The 21596-nt window shown below is 40.6% G+C and overlaps 1 protein-coding gene across 1 annotated transcript in view; it reads right to left on the minus strand.

Annotated features, from left to right (window-relative positions):
* The window catches only part of DNAH5 (dynein axonemal heavy chain 5), a 202250-nt gene that overhangs the window by 35696 nt on the left and 144958 nt on the right, over nt 1-21596 (minus strand). Inside the window, 10 exon segments of the mRNA XM_030551718.1 lie at nt 644-654; nt 657-704; nt 707-887; nt 4289-4438; nt 5046-5167; nt 6537-6727; nt 7187-7301; nt 9298-9541; nt 17622-17804; nt 18266-18421. Coding sequence (XP_030407578.1) covers nt 644-654; nt 657-704; nt 707-887; nt 4289-4438; nt 5046-5167; nt 6537-6727; nt 7187-7301; nt 9298-9541; nt 17622-17804; nt 18266-18421 — 1401 coding nt within the window.

A 21596-nucleotide genomic window follows, 5' to 3' on the forward strand; every position in this document is an offset into this window, starting at 1 on the left:
TTTACAATGCAGGGGGTAAGGTGGCAGCTATCACTCACTGCTTCCAAATACAGCACTGAGAGCTGAAAGCCTCTGAGCTGGGCTCAGCTGTCCATACATTTAGTAAACAAGTGTCAGTTTAACTCATTGCTCTCCTCTTCGGCTGAAGTAGTAAGATTATAATGATTTCACTGCTACCATAAAATGGATTGCTATTGCACAAAGAATATGTATTATTTTCCCCTTTGAATTGCACTGCAGTCCTATCACATATGAGCATTTTCAATTGCTAATTTGTATTAATAAAAACCTTGTTCTCTTTCCTCCCCAGACTTCTTACAGACAATTTCCATTCTATAAGTATTTATATTAAAAAGCATTGTATTAAGTCCAAAGCAGACTGCGAAGAGTTACAGGGGAATCTCACCAAACCAGGTGACTGGGCAACAAAATGGCAGATACAATTCAACTCTTTTGCCCCTAGTTTACCATTGTATGACACAGGTTTACTGTTTTGGAATTCAAGGTTACTTTTTATACAGCAATTAGATCTACATGCATCAAACAGTCTATCAGAATGCTTTGTTTCTATTCAGGGTTATAACACATTACAAGTTGTAATCATACAGTGACAAGACAACAATGATTCAGGTTTTGCACTTACATGTGCCATGGCTGCTGTAGAAGTTTACGAGCATGGACTTCTTGTCCCTGACCCATGGAACATAACGTGTCTCTGTCTTCAGTCTTTTCCCCAGAGCAATGATTGAGTCAGTAGGATCAGAACCCATAGAAAGAAAGCAGATGAGAGGAGAACGTGGATCTGATTCTTCCCATGTCTTCTCCAAGTCCAAGATGACTCCTTCTGCATATTTTTCCCCCATGGTATCCATGATATACTTCCTGGCCTATATTAAAAAGTTCAGCCACATTTATTATAGTCATTCAGATGTTGCTTTCTATAAACTGAGGCTGCAAGTTATATATAAACTACTCACCAAATTTAACACTACATTTTATCCTATAGAAACAGTATATGTAAGATGGTCAATATATAACTACCATATGCAATGTTGTGCCCTATTAACAGTTGAGAAGATGATTTAAAATCAGACTGCCGTAGGAGGAAGATATCACGCTTTTGTGCCACCCACACTTTGTACCCCCCTGCCTTTTTAAGCCACAACGAAGTAGTAATCAAAATAACTAGTATTATTTGGAAGATGAGTTACAGAGACCCTAAGCTATTTAGGATAAACTCCATTTCAGTTTTCGAAGCTGTAAGGCAAATATATAAATGGAGAACAAATTAAGGCTCTTTCCAATTAAACTGAAGTGATCCCTGCTCTATCGCTTCTCTGGCAGGTGAGTTCCGGATTTACAGTAGCTTCCACTTTAATGTACAAGAAAAAGGACCTATAAGTAATGAGTCAGTTCTCAGAGACAAAGGCATTAAGACAAGAACTGGCTAAACTTCAGTTTCATGAGATATTACATTTTGTTCTGAAGTAGAACAAAACCAAGATTTTCACAATCTCTCACAAACTGGAAATCCATTTTAGGATTTGGAGACACTAACATATGAGCAAGAACAATGATCAGCACTTCAGAGGAGTCATGGCTTGGTGGTCATGGAACAGCAGGTGGCTAGTGCTTAAGATCAACTGGCAGCTAGAGAGGAAGGAACATAGAAATTATTTCTTCAGGTTATAGACCTGAGCCAATAAAGAGGGAGGGTGAAATCCCTTGAATTATTTAGAAGTTAGTGGGTAATTAACCAAATGATCTCTTATTTAGTTTCCACAGTTGAAACTAAAAAGGAGTCAGTCACTGGGCACTGGAGAGAAGAAGCAAAGTAGACATGAAACTAACTGTAAGGAAGCCTCCAAAGACAGACCCTTCCAAGGTGAAAATAGTAAGCTTTTGAAAAACTGTTACCTTCAATAAATTTGTATTTATTCTCTAAAGCCAAGTACTGTATAATCATAACAAGATAAGCTAGATTCACCATAAATAGGGCATTCCTGTTTGGGGAGAGGAATAATCTGGATCAGGTAAGCTCTGGCGCTAAAATCAGTCCCCCTAACTTCAGTAGAAGTTTTATCCATCTACATCAGAACTGAATTTTTACATCTATCAAAAGCCCAGAGAGGACTGCAATGCCAATAATTAAGTTCCGTGAAACAATATATGCAATTTAACAGTAATAATATCATTCTAGAGTTTAATTCCAGCCTTCCACATCTCCTTAGAGATAAAATTTCTACAGTTTCTTGGGAAGGTGAGGCAGTAAAATAACTGAAAGGATCCTAAGTGCTAGGCAGAGTACTGAAATTTACTCTGAGAGAGAAACGAAAGTCAATGGGCAAATTAAAACCTCGAGAGAAGGAAAGAAGGAATCCAAGCAAACAATAATAAAACTAGAGCAGCCAAATCTGAGCAGTTATACAAAATCCAGAGAAGTTAAAGTTAAAGAAGTTCTACATCAAAAAAAACCTTCTAGCTTCTGAACAACCATGTAAGGCAGAATACTATTAAGCTCATTTGCTTAGTACAATAACAAATCTGTAGTCATAGCCTTATCTGTAAGATGTGGTTTACAGCTGATTTGCATTTCAAGATTGTACATATTGCTTTTCTGGAAAAGCTTTCATCATGGACTAAAATTTGAGAAGAGATATACACATACAATGCACATAGGTGTACAAACTTGTTTTTTTATAACACACACAGACACAGAGAGAGAGACAGAGAGAGAGAGAGGTAATAGAACAAGTTTAATGCTAAGCAGAAAACTACATGTGAGATCCAGTGTAAGTGGGAAAGCTGACCTCACATTTGATTCTCTGGTAGTGTAGATCAATAACCAGAAACAAACAAATTTAACATAACACAAATAGGAGGTTATCAATACGCTATGGACATAAAATATCACTATGATATTCTGCTTAGAATAACCTGTAGGCAGAGGTAAAAAGAAAATCAAATCTTGAACAGGTCTGTCAACTCACCAACAACAAGCAGGTGAGAGTTGTGTCTTCCCCTGCTCACCATCAAACTAGCGGATTCCTCAAGAAACTGTCTCACAAGGGCCTATGCCCACTGGGCTTTGAGAGTGGGTGGGAAGGGGCTGCAGTTTCACCATAAAACTTAGTAGCACTGGTCCAGATACTGACACCATTGCTCTGTTAATATGAACTCATTCATTTCGGGCCAACGCCACCCTGCTTTGCAGCACCCACAGGATGGGGTGTGGCCAGAGGAAAGAGGGTCTATCCAGAGTTGTTGTTTTCTGCTGTAGCATTTCCAGAATAGCCAAATATTTACAAATTTTCCACTTGAAGCATATAGTTCCTGTATTTCTCTTCTCATTTTCCATGGAAACAGTTGGACAAAAACTACTTATCTGGTGCAATTCTGCACAGTATGAAATGAGGATGTGCTCAAACCAAATAGCCAAAAAAAAAAATAAAGTCTTAAATGATATGATTCTCACGTAGTTTAACTCAGTAGCATGAAGGAAAGAAAGGGCAGAACATAAGAACATGTAAAGTCAAATAAGCAGAATGGTGTTTAAATAATGTTTTTCAAAGTTTTGGAAGAGATTTCAGCTAAACTTTAAAGTGGTGATGAAATTCCAGGTAGGATTTCTGTTACCATATTAACGAGGCCAGCAAGCAAGTTTCTATTTCACTTACAAGGCAATGTAGACTGAGCACAGTAACTCCTGAGTTTAAGTTTTGACTCTATGGGACAGTCTATTTTTCCACCTGCAAAGTGGAATCATCACACAAAGGGATCACCCCTGCGATAACTGTATGAATGAATGTAAGTCTGAAAAGCACTTTGAAAATATCCCAAGTGCTGTTTAAGTAACAAGAATTATTAGAAGATTGTCAAATTTTACATACATAGCACTAAAACTCTGATGCTATATTGCAGGGATCGGCAACCTTTGGCATGTGGCCCATCAGGGAAATTCGCTGGTGGGCCGTTCCAGGCCAATGGGGGCTGCGGGAAGCGGTGCGGGCTAAGGGATGTGCTGGCCCCCACTTCCCGCAGCCCCCATTGGCCTGGAACGGTGAACTGCAGCCAGCAGGAGCTGCAATCAGCCAAACCTGCGGACACTGCAGGTAAACCAACTGTCCTGGCCCACCAGCGGATTTCCCTGACGGGCTGCATGCCAAAGGTTGCCGATCCCTGCTATATTGTATATTTGATAAAATATATTCAAACTTAGTTAAGCAATTCCTATAGGAAGTTATTACATTTGAAGGAGCAGACAAAATATGCCTATGGGTTAATGTACCTGAGCTATGGTTCTATCAGGACACCAGGATCTAATAAGGAGGAGACGTCTGAAGCAGTCCAGAGATTGATCATAGCCACTGGGAACAAGTTCTTCCTCTGGATTCTCCTTATCAAACCAGATTTTCCATTGTTTCTCTGTTCTTGAAATCTGTACACATAAGGCAGAGAACCGCATCTCACAATATAGAAGGAGTCACACTGCAACACACAAACTCCAAAACTTTCAGTGAAGGTCAGACATTAGAGGCATACCCATGTTTATTTATTAATTTTTGTTTATATAGGGTTACTGTGGATATTAGAGAAAACAAATTTTTGGACGGAGTAGAAAAAGAGGACTATGCATTGATGCTCTCAACCAAACTACTATACCAAATATTCACCAGAAAGTGTTGGGAAGAGCAGTCAAAATGGAGCACTCTAGGGATGCAGACAAGCTTTCATTCCCATGGGAACAGAGTTAAGGTTGTGTTATGTGTGGAGGAGAATTGGGAAAATGTTAAGGGGTGTATGTGTTTGTGAATGGAGGACAGAAAATTTGTAATACTAAGTGGCCTCTCTTCATTTACTTGCTTTCCTGCGTTCTTTCGTGGGCGTAGTGTGTCTAATAGCCTTAGTTGTTTCATAGCCTAATTTTGTATATTAATTTCATTCCATTGTTCATAGATGACTAAGGACATGGACAAATACTTAATGATCATCTGTTGCTCGGTGTCTCTTAATTTATAGGACTCTTTGGAGAAACTGCTACTTACTTGGTCCAAAACATCTGAGAATTGTCTAAGCTTACTGAGTTCCACCAGGTTCAGCCAAGTCATATCCAGGATCCATTTAGATGGTTTAGGAGGACAAGCTTTAAGGTCCAGAGAAGCACCACCTGTGAGGGGTAAGGCTATCATTACAGCCTGTTTAAAAAATAGCGTTTTCCAGAAAAGTGATATTTTGGAAAACCTCATCTAAATATTGAGACCATATTCCATGCACTTCTGTAGTAGATAAAAGATCTAAACTTTTTCCAAAAGTCTGGTCTCTATTTAATTTCATCAGAAAAAATGTTAAATTTGTATGAACAAATTTTAAGAATTGAAAACATGAGGCATTTCAACCAAATCTAGTTTTTTACACACACACTTAGGAAAAAAAATTTTTTTTTGAACATGCAAGAGCCCTGTCAAGTGACAAATCTTACTTTACACAAGTTATTTAAAAAAAAAAAAAGCTAGCCTTTTACTTTTTACTTTTTTTGGTGTATAAAACTAGTACAGAAAAAGCTAGATTAGGATGGAGGAAGGAGATATACCTGAATCACGGACTTCTTGAAGAGAAATGGGCAAGGAGAAACTATGTTGTGTATAAAAACTTTTGCACCAACTTCAGTTAGTCAGCACTGGAGAAGCCAAGTATCAATTGTAGTCTTGTAATGAATAAATTTACCACACATCTTGGACCACCTCATTTGGTCTCTGCTTACTAGTTTGTCTCCCGAAGCCTTTTTCTAACACTCCTATGTCTTGAGCAGCCTCAAACAAACTGCCATTCCTTTAAGCAATCTTCAGTTCCCTCCAAAAGTTAGCCCCCTTGAGGGACAAGATTCAACATGGACACAGGAACAAGTTTTCCTTTTAAACCATAAAAAGTGTTGCCTGTGAAGTCTAGTATCTTACTGGGCTAGAAACAGGACCAGTGTCCCCTTGGAAAGTAGACAGCGGATTATGCTTAACTTCCCAATGGGTGCATACGGCACTTGCATGAGGTTACATCACTAAAGTCTAAACATTTTTTGGTACAGAAAAGCTTTTTAGGTCATTAAGAATTGTTTGACATTATTTTCAGTTTCACTTCCTGTGAGCCCTCTGCATTTACTAAAAACCCATGGGTTCTTTAGCGTCCAGGTCTCTTTTTTCAAATTCTTTGACCAAAAAACACAAGCATGCTGGATAGTACTTGGATTACCTACTGCAAAGTCATCTGCAATCATGCTATAATGAGATTGCTCCTTCACCTCTTATCACCTCTTTAATTCCCAACACCTACATCATTGAAGTTCAATATTATTCCCATACGTTATCAGTATAATATGATACTGAGTCACTAAATGGGATGTTTAGTGTGAATTCTTTAACTTCTCTGATATTTCAGAAGCAGTGGCACCTGACAGGCAGAAAAGCTGTACCTATAAAAGAATGACTCATAAATATTGCACAATAATGTATTTGCACACTTTATAATTATACAGATATTCTGACCTTTAATAAGCGTCAGGAACTCTTCATGCTTCACTCTGTTTCTCTGCATGTCTATTTTCAAGGTAAGCAGTAAGGTGAACAGGAATTTGTGCTCCTCATAAAGTCCCCTGGCAGCATACTTATATACTTTATAGGTCATATGCTCAATTATATTAGCAATTCTCTTACTCATAATTGGGCTCTTGACAGACCTGTTCAAAAGGAAAATTTAGTTTAGCACCTTTATGGTTTAAGTTTATAGAAAGGATTTTCTGGAAAGGAGTAGGGCAAGTATGCAGGAAGTCCTAGTTCATTATCCTGAACACCTCAAAAATGAATAGGTCACTAAGACATATTACCAGACAGCAGAATACTAAAACAGACTCTAAAGCTGAAGCAATTTATCAGAGCCCTTATCTCTGACTAGATCTATTTGCACGGAAACAATTGTCTCATAGTGGACTAAAAACCTGCTCCTACCAACGTCAACAGACAAAGCTTAAGAAGTATTGGTAAACAAGTTCTTTTCCTAGTTCTCTGCTTCCGCATGTGATAGCATAACAAAATAGAGGCAGGAAAGCCCCATTTTTGGAGGAACATTGTAATTTAGTTTACTGCAGTCCTTTTCAAGGGGAAAAAATGTCAGCTGATCTTTCAGTAATGTTAGTTACCTGGCTAGAGAAAGGTCGAAGAGTCCCAGAAACTGTCGAAGAGAAGTCTGATACATCACATTGACCATACTCATCTCAGTTATAAGGAAATATAGGATGCTCCCTCTTGTTGCAACTGAAAGATGAAGAGAAAGGCTATGCTTAAAGCAGAAAATGCAAAAAAAAAATGCAGATCTCTAAACTGATTGCATCAAATATAACAATGTTAATGATGACAAATAAACTTTTAGCTGCTATATCATTAACCATTCATAAGTGATTTACTGTTAATTCTAGTCGCATTTACAGGTTAGTAAATAATTAAAAGCAAGTTTTCTATAACTAGTACATCTGATGCAAAACCCAGTTTCCCAATATGAGTACACTTAGAGGGTACCTAAATGCTGCATTTGGATGCTCAGATCTGTACTTAAATGTACAAAATCTTGTTGAATGTGCTTAAGCACCAACTGAGTTTCCAAATGCACATCTTAGATGTCCTATTATACCAGCCATATGAGAACCAGACCCACTACATTGTAACTCATTTTACTCTAACCAGGCAGTCAGCAGCCAGGGCTTTCCAACATTCTGAAGGAGTATTGCCATTTGTCATGACTGGGATGTGGGCAGACTAAGCTAGTGGTTGGAGCAGGAGTCAGGTTACCAGGACAACAGGAATGGGCCCCAGGTTGCAGACAGCAATCGAACAGCAAAGTCAAGGACAAACCAGGGTCTGAAGCCACATCTAAGGTCTATTGCAAAGGTTCTCAAACTGGGGGTCAGGACCCCTCAGGGGGTCGTGAGGTTATTAAGGGGGGGTCATGAGTTCTCAAACTGGGGGTCAGGACCCCTCAGGGAGTCGTGAAGTTATTAAGGGGGGGTCATGAGTTCTCAGCCTCCACCCCAAGCCCTGCTTTGCATCCAGCATTTATAATGGTGTTAAATACATTAAAAAGTGTTTTTAATTTATAAGAAGGATCACACTCAGAGGCTTGCCATCTGAAAGGGGTTACCAGTACAAAAGTTTGAGAACCACTGATCTAGTGCAAGCAAGGTCTGGAGCAGAAGCAGGCAGGCAGTCTGTGTTGTTGCTCATCGGATCTCCTTTACTGTTTCCTGGTTAATATACTGGCCAGTCAGTGAGGTTTGAGGGACTTCCCCTCGGGCCCCTCTGGGTGGTACTTCCCGTCTAACCTAGCTTTACAGGGTCCTCCAGTGGGTGCCCAGCCTGAACCTCCAGTGGTGATATGGAGGCATCAGCCACCCAGAACCCCTATGTTCCCAGGTTCTAACCCTGCATGTTCTTACACGATGTAACAAATACCATTTCATGAATCTCTCAAAATGCAGTTAAGTCCCAACTGAACACTACCTGGAACTTTTCATTCAAGAAGTAACAAATCCAAAAGTAAAGCACAGAATATAAAATGAACAAAATATGTAATTGCCATTGTTCCAGAGGAGGTCTCGACTTCAGTGATCAAACTCTAAAATTGCTAAGATTTATAATAAATTAATGCATTCTGTTAAAGACACCACAGTGTACCTGCATCCTCTTGTTACTGCAGTCTTCTACATAAGGATAATGTGTAATCATATGTTCCATTTTTAACTATTGAGCTAATTTAGGGGCAAAGTATCAAGACTGAATGAAGCATTTACAATACTACAATAGTGCCCAAATAAAAGCTCAACACATTAAGACTAAGGGATGTTAGGATGCTACAAACAAGTATATGTCCTTTCCTCAACACTGATCAGGTTGGCAGTGCCAATATTTTGTGGGTTGGAAAGTAGTATAAAACTGGGCTGTCTCTTCCCAGGTCAACTTTATGGATCTGCACCCCCAGTGTATACAGGCACAGAAGTTAGCTTTATAACAGATTTTTCATTGGGAATTGGTAAGAGTTCAGCCTGTGATTCACACAACATAAATTGATATATTTTTCCACGACAGATCAATATGCTATTTGTCTTATCCATTTCATTTACAGGGAAACACAATTCCCCTGTTATTTTTATAATCCCATTTTTCTTCATGCTCTCATCCTCATTTCTCCCACTCTAGCACTGCTTTTTTTTCATTGTCTTGTCACATTTGTCTTTCATTATCAGGGATTCCAGCTCACCAGGTCTGTACTCCTCACGGGCTGAGTTGATCTGTATTTCAGTCTCAGCAGAAATCTGCAGTTTCTGTGTCACTTCCTCAGCAGTCTTCTTGGTGTTACTCAAAACAGTGATCAGACTCTCATCCTCCACCAGAGAACCCTGTGTGCTTGTGAGTCGATAGAGCAAGTTATCTTCCAGCTCTTTCATCCTTCTCTTGTTGGCAGTCACATCTTCCATGAGATCAGTTCTCTCTTTCTCTAGTTCCTGTTACAGTGAAAAGCAATACTTGGGATCAGCCCATGTGCATCAAGAGTAATTTATTATTCTAACTACCAGTGATACAGAGTGCTTTCACTAAAACTAGTTTAAAACTGGAGTAACTTGACTGGAGTTATTTCAGATTTACATTTAGTCTCCCTGAGAACAAATTTGTCCCAATACCTTCCCCTTTTTTTCTTAAGTGTGTTACCTAGCACTTTAAACAAGTTCATACTGTTAATAGAAATATGCATGCGATTCACCATTCTATGACCAGAAAGACTTCAGTTAGTCACATCCCAAGAATATTCAAGTTAAAGCCACTTACAAACTCTGTTCACATTCTTTTAATAGTAGGGGCCAATGGTAAAGCTAGCTACTGCAAGAGCATGAATTGCATATGCATACCACAGCTGTAGGATGTGGCCAAGAACAAAATCAGTGGATAACAGAGGATTATAGGCTATTTATGGATAAGATATTTTCTTTCTCCAGAAGACATCTCAATTTAGCCTGTTGGGCTCTAACTTAGATCTATTTGTATAGGCACAAGCAGCAACACATCCACAAATACTAGAATCCCATAATTTCTCAGGCACTAATCAAGGTGGGTTCAAGCTGCATGTTGGCATCTCACCCAGAAATATCTAAGCACTGAAACTACTTACTTGGGTAAGAGGTGGCACCCTTTTAGAATTAAAAGTTTGCAAAGAGAGTTTTGCTCTAGGTTTGTTTCAAGCAAGAGACTTTCCAGACAAAAGTGACAAAAACCAGGGCAGTCTTCAATAAAGCTATGATTCAGCAAGGTACTTTGACATATACTTCATTAAGTGTGTTTGTGTAATCCCATAATCTGGAAGAACCACATTCCCTGGTATAAAGAACCTTTCTGCAACTTTTGGGCCACTCTGATACACAGACTTGTCATACGCAGACTGATTGCTCCCTAACAAACTCGTGGCTGCAGAGAGGCTGGCAAGAGATTCTACAGTACCAGAGGTAATACTGAGTTATTGTTTGGAAGCCAAATTTATTCCCAAGCATAAAGGAAAATCCTAATTATTTTAGCATTCCTTGCATTTTACTTACTGATATTAAGTAAAGCTTTACTAGGCATATCTGTATATTACCTTCATATAATGCTCGGATATACTGGAGAGCATTAATTTGGGAGAGGACTGTTTAGTGATACATTTTCTTTGCTGGGTGATGAAAATGCTTTTGCTTGAAACTTTGGAAGCAGTGCTAAAGTAGTTTAATGCAAATTGCCTTTCACTTCTGCAGATTTGAGTTCAAGAGCCTCTATATCACAGGTGAAATAGAAAAGGTTGTGTCCCTACACCCATCAGTAACAATCTACATAGGAAATCATGTAGCTGCCAATCAAGGAGAGTCTGTAGTCTCTTCTCAGTGAAAAGCCTGGGAGTGGAATTGTAGGGAGCATTGTAAATCAGGCCTGCAGTGCATTGGCAAAGCTAGGTGGAAAAGCTCACACAATAGAAATTGGCATAATGAGGGCAGCTGCTAACCAGCCCAATCATTCTCTCTCTTTCATCATGTAAAATTTCCCCTTTCTAATAGGAGGATTTTCAATTAGCATTACTTCTTTGAGATGTGGCAGCTGAAGCAGAAGATGCTCTGTTATTATCTTTGTCTGCTTCCATCTGTTCCCAAGATACATACGAAAGCATTTTAAGCAGTTTTTTTCCCAAACTCATTTACCCAATTCAAAGAAATATCAACTTGCAGAAAAATTATTAGAAACAACTTAAATATCACATTTTGTGTTATCTTATCCAGCTTTCTTTACATTCACTTAGGCTTACAAGGAAACTTATACCACTTAACTGCTAGCATACAATTAGAGTAATAATTAGAATACCAAGGCCAAATATGCATTCATTCCTATATTGTTTCAGCCAGGAGGAACTAGAATAATTTCTTGTCTGTTTTACATCTCTTCCTTCTACCCATACTATGATTAACTAGAAAATTGCAGCCAGTCCTTCTTTCCAAACATCAGACATAGCAGGAAGTGTTAGGGTTTTGGCTGCAGAATAATACAAACAATACCTCATCAAGGGGAGGCAGCCAAAGCACAGGAGAGGGCTTTCTGGACAAGAGGTAAAGAAGCTGAAATTCATTTCACTTAAGTCATTCAATGCCAAATGTGACAGGAGGAGAGCAGACAGAAATCTATGAAGCATGGCATGAATTATTCAGGTCTGATGAGGAATGTGTAGTTAAAAAGATAGAACATTTTAAGGATGGTAATGGTCAGTTAACTGTAACAGTTAATACTGCTGAGAAATCAAACTGACCCCAATTAAATTTAAATGTTTTGTGAGTCTGATTTAAAGAGTTAAAGCATTAACAACAACTATGGTTTTCTCATAGAATAACTGCTGAGAACAAGTGCAATCTGAAAATACAAAATGTAATTCACCAAAGCAGTAGTTACGAAATGTCTTTGGACACTAAGTAGTAGACAGTCTGTTGAGCATCAAAACAGGGAACATATCTGTACCAAAATAACAAGTTCATTTCTGAAACAAATGGATGAAAGGTTTTTCCATTTGGCTAATTTTCATCCAATATGTAAATGGCACAAAAACATTCTTGCTATCTTTACATTTTAATTGACTCTACTTGGATATTTGTTTCACAGGTAACTCCAGTAAACTCAAGTGTAATATCGAGGGCTTGGCTACACTGGAGAGTTGCAGCGCTGGTGGTGGGTTTACAGCACTGCAACTTAGGGCTTGTCTACATCAGAAAGTTGCAGCGCTGGTGAGGGAGTTACAGCGCTGCAACTTAGGAGGTGTACACATCTGCAGGGCACCACCAGCGCTGCAACTCCCTATTTGCAGCGCTGGCCGTACTCCCATTTTGTCTCGGGTGTAGAGGATCCAGCGCTGGTGATCCAGCGCTGGTAATCAAGTATAGACACTTACCAGCGCTTTTCTTGACCTCCGTGGAATAAGCAGGTATCGCAGCATACCTGAGGAAGCCTCTGGTAATCAAGCTGGTCTCCTTCCCCGGCTTGCTCTCGTGTTCCCCGAACCCCGAGCAAGCAGGTCTCCTTCCCTGAGGTTTGCTGGGTGGTTCCGGGAACGCGAGAGCAAACCGCGGTGAAGCTGGTCTCCTTTGCCGGTTTGCTCTCTCGTTCCCCGAACAAGCAGGTCTCCTTCCCTGCGGTTTGCAGGGTGGTTCGAGGAACGCGAGAGCAAACCGCGGCGAAGCTGGTCTCCTTTCCCGGTTTGCTCTCTCGTTCCCCGAACTCCCGAGCAAGCAGGTCTCCTTCCCTGCGGTTTGCAGGGTGGTTCGGGGAACGCGAGAGCAAACCGCGGTGAAGCTGGTCTCCTTTCCCGGTTTGCTCTCTCGTTCCCCGAACCCCCGAGCAAGCAGGTCTCCTTCCCTGCGGTTTGCAGGGTGGTTCGGGGAACGCGAGAGCAAACCGCGGCGAAGCTGGTCTCCTTTCCCGGTTTGCTCTCTCGTTCCCCGAACCCCCGTGCAAGCAGGTCTCCTTCCCTGCGGTTTGCAGGGGGGTTCGGGGAACGCGAGAGCAAACCGCAGCGAAGCTGGTCTCCTTTCCCGGTTTGCTCTCGCGTTCCCCGAACCTCCGTGCAAGCAGGTCTCCTTCCCTGCGGTTTGCAGGGTGGTTCGGGGAACGCGAGAGCAAACCGCGGCGAAGCTGGTCTCCTTTCCTGGTTTGCTCTCTCGTTCCCCGAACCCCCGTGCATGCAGGTCTCCTTCCCTGCGGTTTGCAGGGGGGTTCGGGGAACGCGAGAGCAAACCGCAGCGAAGCTGGTCTCCTTTCCCGGTTTGCTCTCGCGTTCCCCGAACCCCCCTTGAAGCCGCCCAACAGCGCTGCCGTGTGGCCACATCTAACACCACTTGCAGCGCTGGTTGCTGTAAGTGTGGCCACTCTGCAGCGCTGGCCCTATACAGCTGTACTAATACAGCTGTAACAACCAGCGCTGCAACATTTTAGATGTAGACATGGCCTTAGTAACTGTCCACACCTGCAAGGCACATCCAGCGCTGCAACTCCCTGGTTGCAGCGCTGGCTGTACACCTGGTCTGCTTGGGGTGTAACGATTGCAGCGCTGGTGATGCAGTGCTGCTCATCAAGTGTGGCCATCAAAAGCCCTGTTATTGGCCTCCAGGGTATTAGGAGGTATCCCAGAATGCCTGCTCACAACAAACCGGAAGAATGGCTGAACTCCGAGCTTCCCCGAGCTGCTTATCTAAAAAACAAACACAGCTGCTGTTTGCTCCAGAGAGCGAGAGGAGGCAGGCAGGGGAATTGCTTTGGAAGGTTCACAGTTGTTTGCTTGAAGACAGAAGTCACACAGCAGAGGGGGAGGAGGGAGTCCGTGTTGAGCAGCTGCTTATGTGGTCTGAAGGCTATTTAGGAGTGCATAATTTGCATTTAGTGAATAAGAGAGGGGTGGGGGAAGGGCTCAAAACTTTTAAATTGATTGCAGGTTGGTGATGTGTATGTTCTAGTCCTTAGAACTTGCAGCAGGGAGCTGACAAATGCAAAAATCCACTCTCTCTCTCCCCCTCACATTCCCCCTCACCCTCCTCTTTTGAAAAGCACATTGCAGCCACTTGAACGCTGGGATAGCTGCCCACAATGCACCACTCCCAACAGCGCTGCAAATGCTGCAAATGTGGCCACACTGCAGCGCTAGTAGCTTTCAGTGTGGCCACACTGCAGCACTTTCCCTACACAGCTGTACGAAGACAGTTGTAACTCCCAGCGCTGTACAACTGTAAGTGTAGCCATACCCCTAGTGTTTCAAATCTAGCAGTGTGGGCTCAACTCTGGAAGGCACTGCCAAAGATCCAACTGATGCTGAACACCAACAGATCCCACTGACTTAATCAGACATGAGCTTGCTAAGTATCTTACAGGATTTTGGCACTAAGTGATTTGGAATATAAACTAAGTAAGGAATTGTATTGAATTTGCCCTTTTAAAAATGTAAATACTTCACTGTTCAAATTTCTATGTCCTTGTATGATAAATAAAATGATAAATAATAAAATAAAATAAACAGGAGCTAGGGATGAGACTGTAAAGAGACGGCCATAGAAATAATTGTTGCTGCAGAATATCATGCCATACTTGCCCTTTGACTCGTAATTTGGCCTTTGTTGGATATTATTCTATGGCTCTGTTGGGGGGGGGGGGGTTGAGACCACACTATAGAAACAGAAACTTGATCTTACATTTAATGGACAACTTTATGTCATGAACCAATAAACATTATGGTACATTCACGAAGAACATAACCCACTGTAAGTCCTAAACCTTAGGGCTGGACTGGCTTTAGCCAGGGAGGATTGATATACCTGAAACTACTGCAGCTTTGAAGTCTTAGAAATTATGCTTGGCTTAAAGTACTCTGTTGGGCTGATTTTATATCAACTTCTCCATCAGAAAAAGAGAAAGATTGTTCTGTGATGTGCTGTGAAGTTTTCCCAAGAGGCCACAACCCATCTCTAAATTTACACGTTAACTTAAGCTCATGCAAGTAAAATTTTGAAAGAAGGAACATGCAAGCCACTGTCACCTGGAGAAGAGGTAAAGTGCAAAACAAACACAGCTGCCTAGGCAGGATAGGAAAGCTCAAGGATTACAAGGCTTTGAACGGGTCACGTTCCAAGCATATCTTTAACTAAGCATGCACACACTGAGTTTGTATCCTAACTTGCTTCCTTCCTGAAGTTTTGTTTGAAGGTTAACAGACAAAAATATTAGAGAGAGAGAATGCTTCCTCCCTTAGCTTGACCGTTCTTATGATTTCTCTCAAAGACCTCCTTTACATCCCAGTTGGAGTCAGTTGCAACCACCTTGCAACATAGCTCAGCAGTTCAGTACCCAAGAACCTTACTTAAGGTTCACAATTCCAAGCCTAGGTTGACTAAAGAGATCCCTGCATTTCTATACAAAGTGTAACACTCTCAGTGTATCATAGACTACTTCATCCATTCCTGTCATATTTCATAGAGCAGATAGCACCTTGGTCTGTATTAGTGCAGGCTATAACCTAGCTTGCAGAGGCAGTTCTCCTAGCAACTTTGACTCAGCTGTGAACACCTTCATGCTGAACTTCTGCAGTGGGAGGCAAAGTGAGACCAGCATTCACTTACTCAACACAATCATAGCCAAGGATCTGCTGGTCAGCTCCCACATACCATCAACACAAGGAATTCCAAACCCCCTTTTTGGCCAAGAACTGGCAGCAGGGAATGAGAACTCCAAACCTAACATCAAAATAAACTACTTTCTAAATAGACTATTTTTTAAAAATAGAGTATGGTCGTAAAAGGTTCCAGTATCTGAACACTGACGCCTGATCCTACAAGATGCTGAGTTACCTTAATCTCCAGCAGTAGGAGGAGAATTCACATTGTACCCTGGTTAGAGTCTCTGAATCTGCAAATCCTGCTGAACTCCTAGCACTACAAAGAATATGTGTACGCCTGCAGACTGACGTAGTCATCAGCATAACCGACCAACTGTACCTGACAGTGCAGTTGTCAGTGTCATTCAAAAGAGTGTTCATCAGGGCTGACACTAAGGATAATATCACCAAATATCAAAGAGATCTTGGGTGCCAAACACCATCTGATAGCCAAAATGTGCACTGACTACAGCTGCCAGCTGTTATGCCTCCAGGAGACATGCAGATGGATCAACAATAACTGTTTCCAGCTACTAGAGATTAACTTGGGCATCAAAAGAGACACAAGCAATACGGCAGCACCATTTTAATCAAAACCTGATCTTGTCATTAACACATCTATGACCAACAAGGACAACATTCAAGCCCTAACTGCTGTGACACTGGTGGCATTTCCATCATGTCTTTCTACAAACCATCAGCCAAACAGTTCAAGTTTGGTAGCCCACGTAACTTCAAACATAACAAAACATAGGTGATCATTGGTGACTTTAACAGTCCAAAGTTAAATGAGGCAACAGCATACCTGATGAAAATGAAGAATTAGTTGAACTATGGCCACAGGCACACCACTTAATTCATAAACCCATCTTGGGAACGAGCAAAACAGAAAAATGGCCAGATATGGGACATTAGATGGGGAGGTCTCTGAGTTACCACAGAGAATTCTTTCCAAGGTATTTGCCTGCTGGGTCTTGCCCACATGCTCAGGTCTAACTGATCGCCATATTTGGGGTCGGGAAGAAATTTTCCCCTGGGTGAGATTGGCAGAGACCCTGAGGGGGAGGTTCACCTTCCTCTGCAGCCTGGGTTTAAATTAGTGTTAATGGTAAATTCTCTTTAACCTGAAGTCTTTAAATCATGATTTGAGGGCTTCAGTAACTCAGCCAGAGGTTACGGATCTATTTTTAAATTGCTTCTAAACAAAAGTTGACAGGACAAAAGTCCATATGTGGATGTGCAGCTATTCCAATGACCCAGATATATGTGACTAATGAAACAAACCATGGAACATCTGTTGGTCTACCGGCTCCTGGAGAAACTGTGCACCATGGAAGATCTCACCAGGGCTACAGATCAGGACATATTATGAAAAACCTATGGTTGTGTTGTGGAAGGACAGAGGAAAACCTAAATCTCTGTGGAAAGTGATGGCAGTCAGAACTTCAAACCAGCAAAGCAAAACATTGTCCTTTAATTATTGCTACTGATTTAAGGAGATTCTCTGACCTTAAAAGACCATATTTTGAATGGAAAACTTTATTTAAAATATATGTAGCATACATGCAAAAAAGAGAAATGTGCATGTCTGAGAAAGACAGACTAGAAGACCTTAATTAGTGGGTAAAGGGAAGACTAAGCAAAAGAGCCAAGAGAGATTTTTCAGGATCATATCAACTTTGTTTTACGATTGTGCTTATTTTTAAGAGCTCTCTGAGCAGGGCTGCATCCACGTTTGTTCATAGAGAACTGAAAAACAGTAACCTTGTAGTATGAGAGAACAGAATAATCAATTTAATTCAAGTGAAACTTGCCCGTCAACACACGCACACATGTATGTTCATTCTAAACCAAATAGAAATACAGTGCAATTATTTTCCTCTTACCTGTTTCTCTGTGAGAATGACTCTCCCTAGAAGTTGATCTTCTAGACCTTTCATGGTCACAGTAAAGTCAATAATGGATGTGCGAGCACTAATTTCAGGGGTATATGCTGGATTTGGGAGCTTAGAGGTGATGTAAAGTCTGAAGCCATTCATGACATCCACTTCTTTATCACCAACTTTTACCTTATTGCAAAACACAATGAGATATTATGAAACAGATCAATTGAAAAGTACTGATAGTAAGGGTCACAGTCTTACAACACAGTTCAGAATACACAAGTTAATTTTTTCTGCTACTGCATTTTGAAAAGATATGATTAAAAAGCCAATTCTATATTAAAAATTGTGCAAATATAATATCCATGCAGTGCCTCAAGCTACTTGTTCAGAAACTTGTCTGATTCTGTAATTTCTTCACAATTATGCATGCAATAATTAATTTACAATACAGCACAATGGGGTTTTAAATAGGATTTTCTTCCAATGCTTATAATCCTGTTTAAGACTAATAGAAGAAGAAAAGTGCAGGGTTTAAATATCTTGGCTATCCACAAATCCAAACATAAGGCTATCATAGCTGTACAGAATTAGCATTATTTTAAAATTTGAATTCAGTCCCCTACAGTTATATTTTCCTCTTTTACCTTATAGGAAGAACCAGTTTTGATGAAGTTTTTCTCCAAAACATTATCCAATGCTGGATCAAGCTCTTCCCGGACATCTTCAATCAGCAGTGGCCTTCCAAGAGAAAGGCTGTCCTCTAAGTGGTTTCTAAAATACTTGTGATTCAGATATGTGATCTAGAAATAAAACATGTAGCAAGTATAATATGCCTCACTTCATTATGAGAGCAATGGTAAAAGAAAATGTTTTAGTATGTTTACTATGGTTATGTTATTGAAAGAGACACTAGCTAAAGATCAAGATCAAGAAAAAGGGGTGTGATTTCAGAATGTTCAATCTTAGTTGAACTACTCTTATTCTCCGTGAGGAGCTGGCTGGGAACTTTTCAGCTCCTTTTTCTGTTGAAAACTGCCAATTAACTGACATTGTGAAACAGGGTCAATTCTGACAAATTTCCCAACTTGAAAAACGTCGAGAAAAAAATTGTACATGTCAAAAAACGAAACACTGACATTTTATAAACAAAAAAATTCAATTTTTTTAATAGTTTGAATGCTTTTTATTTAGAAATGCAAGCTAGACTAAAAAAGAAAAACAGGTCAAAATCAAACCTGATCAAAATTATCAAGACAAAACCCTTCAAGTTACCTGAAATGAAAATGAAAAATCTGGTTTTTGGTTTATGAATATATTCACAATTTTGAATAGTCAAGGGTAAAACTTCTTTTAACTTCAGTGGGAGCAGAATTAGGCCAACACTACGCATTTTTGAGAGTCTCATCCCCCCAATTCATAAACTTGTTCCAAAATTTCAAACACTTGATTCATCACCATGGTACTCCAATTTTGCATAGGTTTAATTCCACTAGAGTAAAAGTAGAATACAGCACTGGTGAATCCAATCTTAAATTTAATTTCTTTCTGTATAAAATGTTTTGCATGGTACAAATCATGCATCAGCTTTGCTTTTTAAGCTTAAAACTCAGCTGCTTTTCTCGTCCCAACAAAACAAGACCAATAATAAGGTAAATCATCACAGTCTAGTTTGTTTGCTCTTGCCTAATTTAAATCCAGTAATACTTCATTAATATCATTAGTTATACAATTGTTACCAGTGTATAAGAGATGCAGAACTTTCAGGTACCAGTTACAGATAAACATAAGGCTCACGCTTGGGAGGTGAGCCTTCTAAATATCCACAAACCTACATCCTTAACCATCTTCAAATTCCCCTTAAATTCCTTTGCCACAATGTCTACAGAAAACTCAACCATGAAGCCACTGGTACGCTAAGACCACTGCCAACATGCTGATCAGTACTGTCTCATTGTTTCCTTGTACTCTCCCATCTGTCTGTATCCATCTGATGTTTCTTGTTTTAGACTTACATTGTAAATTCTTTGGAGTGGGGACCATCATTTTGCACTGTGCTTGTATAACACCTATCACTATGGGGTCCTGGTCCATGACTAGGGCTCCTAGATGCTACACTAATAAAAGAATAATGATAATAAAATAAAACAACAATAATGGCTATTATTTATTTCCAGTTCAGCAGAAAGCTATGGAATAGCGTGATGCTGTGTCTGATGACTTTTAGTACATCAGCATAATGCAAGAGGAAGTCTGGTCTCCCACGTTTAAGAAAGATTAATTCAAATTGGAACATGTGCAGAGAAGGGCTACTAGGATGATCAGAGAAATGGAAAACCTATCTTACGAGAGGAGAGACTCAAAAAGCTTGGCTTGTTTAGCCTAATCAAAAGAAGGCTGAGGAGAGATATGATTGCTCTCTATAAATACATCAGAGGGATAAATAACTCCTCCCCCACCCTGGTATTTAAGTCCTAATGTTGACATAAGAACTAATGGATATAAACTGGCTATCACCAAATTTAGCCTTGAAATTAGATGAAGGTTTCTAACCATCACAGGAGTGAAGTTCTGGAACAGCCTTCCAAGGGGAGCAGTGGAGGCAGAAAACCTAACTAGACTCAAGATTAAGCTTGCTAAATTTATGGTTGGGGATGGTCTGAAGAGACTCCCTACTATGGAATGTAGCCAATCTGCAACTGCTAACAGCAAATATTTCCAAGGGCTAGTGATGGGACACTAGATGGGGAGGGCTCTGAGTTACTACAGAGAATCTGTTCCCATGTGTCTTGCTGGTGGTTCTTGCCCACATGCTCAGAGTCTAACTAACTGCCATATTTGGGACTGGGAGCAAATTTTCCCCTAAATCAGATTGGTAGAGACTCTGAGGGCTTTTTGCCTTCCTCTGCAGCATAGAGCATGGGTCACTTGCTGGTTTAAATTAGGGTAAAGAGTGGATTCTCTAAGTGTTTGAATCATGATTTGAGGACTTCAGTAACTCAGCCAGACGTTAGGGGTCTATTACAGAAGTAGGTGGGCAAGGTTCTGTGGCCCACAATGTGCCTGCAGTTAGACTAGATGATCATGATGGTCCCTTCTGGTCTATGAGTTTATAAGAAAACAAACTATGGTATACACATTTTCATTTTCCTAGGGTTAATGGCATCCAACATTTTCCTTGTAGAATTTATCAGGTCTTCCATCTGCACACTAACAGTCACCTTCTTCATTGAATTATGCTTCAAGCAAGCCCACTGAAACCAACAGGTTTGCCTGGTTACAAAGTAACAAAAGGGAGAATTTGCTCTAGAGCTAAATGCTAAATCTACCTAGAGTGTACACTGACTGCATGCAACAAGATGTTAGCAAGAGATGTTCAGAGTAACAAAAAGGGTTTCTTCCGATATGTCAGCAACAAGAAGAAAGTCAAGGAAAGTGTGGGCCCCTTACTGAATGAGGGAGGCAACCTAGTGACAGAGGATGTGGAAAAAGCTAATGTACTCAATGCTTTTTTTGCCTCTGTCTTCATGAACAAGGTCAGCTCCCAGACTACTGCACTGGACAGCACTGTATGGGGAGGAGGTGACCAGGCCTCTGTGGAGAAAGAAGTGGTTTGGGACTTCGGAAAAGTATAAATCCATGGGGCCGGATGCACTGTATCCGAGGCTGCTAAAGGAGTTGGTGGATGTGATTGCAGAGCCATTGGCCATTAACTTTGAAAAATCATGGTGATTGGGGGAGGTCCCAGATGACTGGAAAAGGACTAATGTAGTGCCTATCTTTCAAAAAGGGAAGGAGGAGGATCCGGGGAACTATAGACCAGTCAGCCTCACCTCAGTCCCTGGAAAAATCATGGAGCAGGTCCTCAAGGAATCAATTCTGAAGCACTTAGAGGAGAGGAAAGTGATGAGGAACAGTCAGCATGGATTCATCAAGGGCAAATCATGCCTGACTAACCTAATTGCCTTCTATGATGAG

The sequence above is a fragment of the Gopherus evgoodei genome, chromosome 2 (assembly GCF_007399415.2).
Source record: "Gopherus evgoodei ecotype Sinaloan lineage chromosome 2, rGopEvg1_v1.p, whole genome shotgun sequence".
Taxonomy (NCBI): domain Eukaryota; kingdom Metazoa; phylum Chordata; order Testudines; family Testudinidae; genus Gopherus; species Gopherus evgoodei.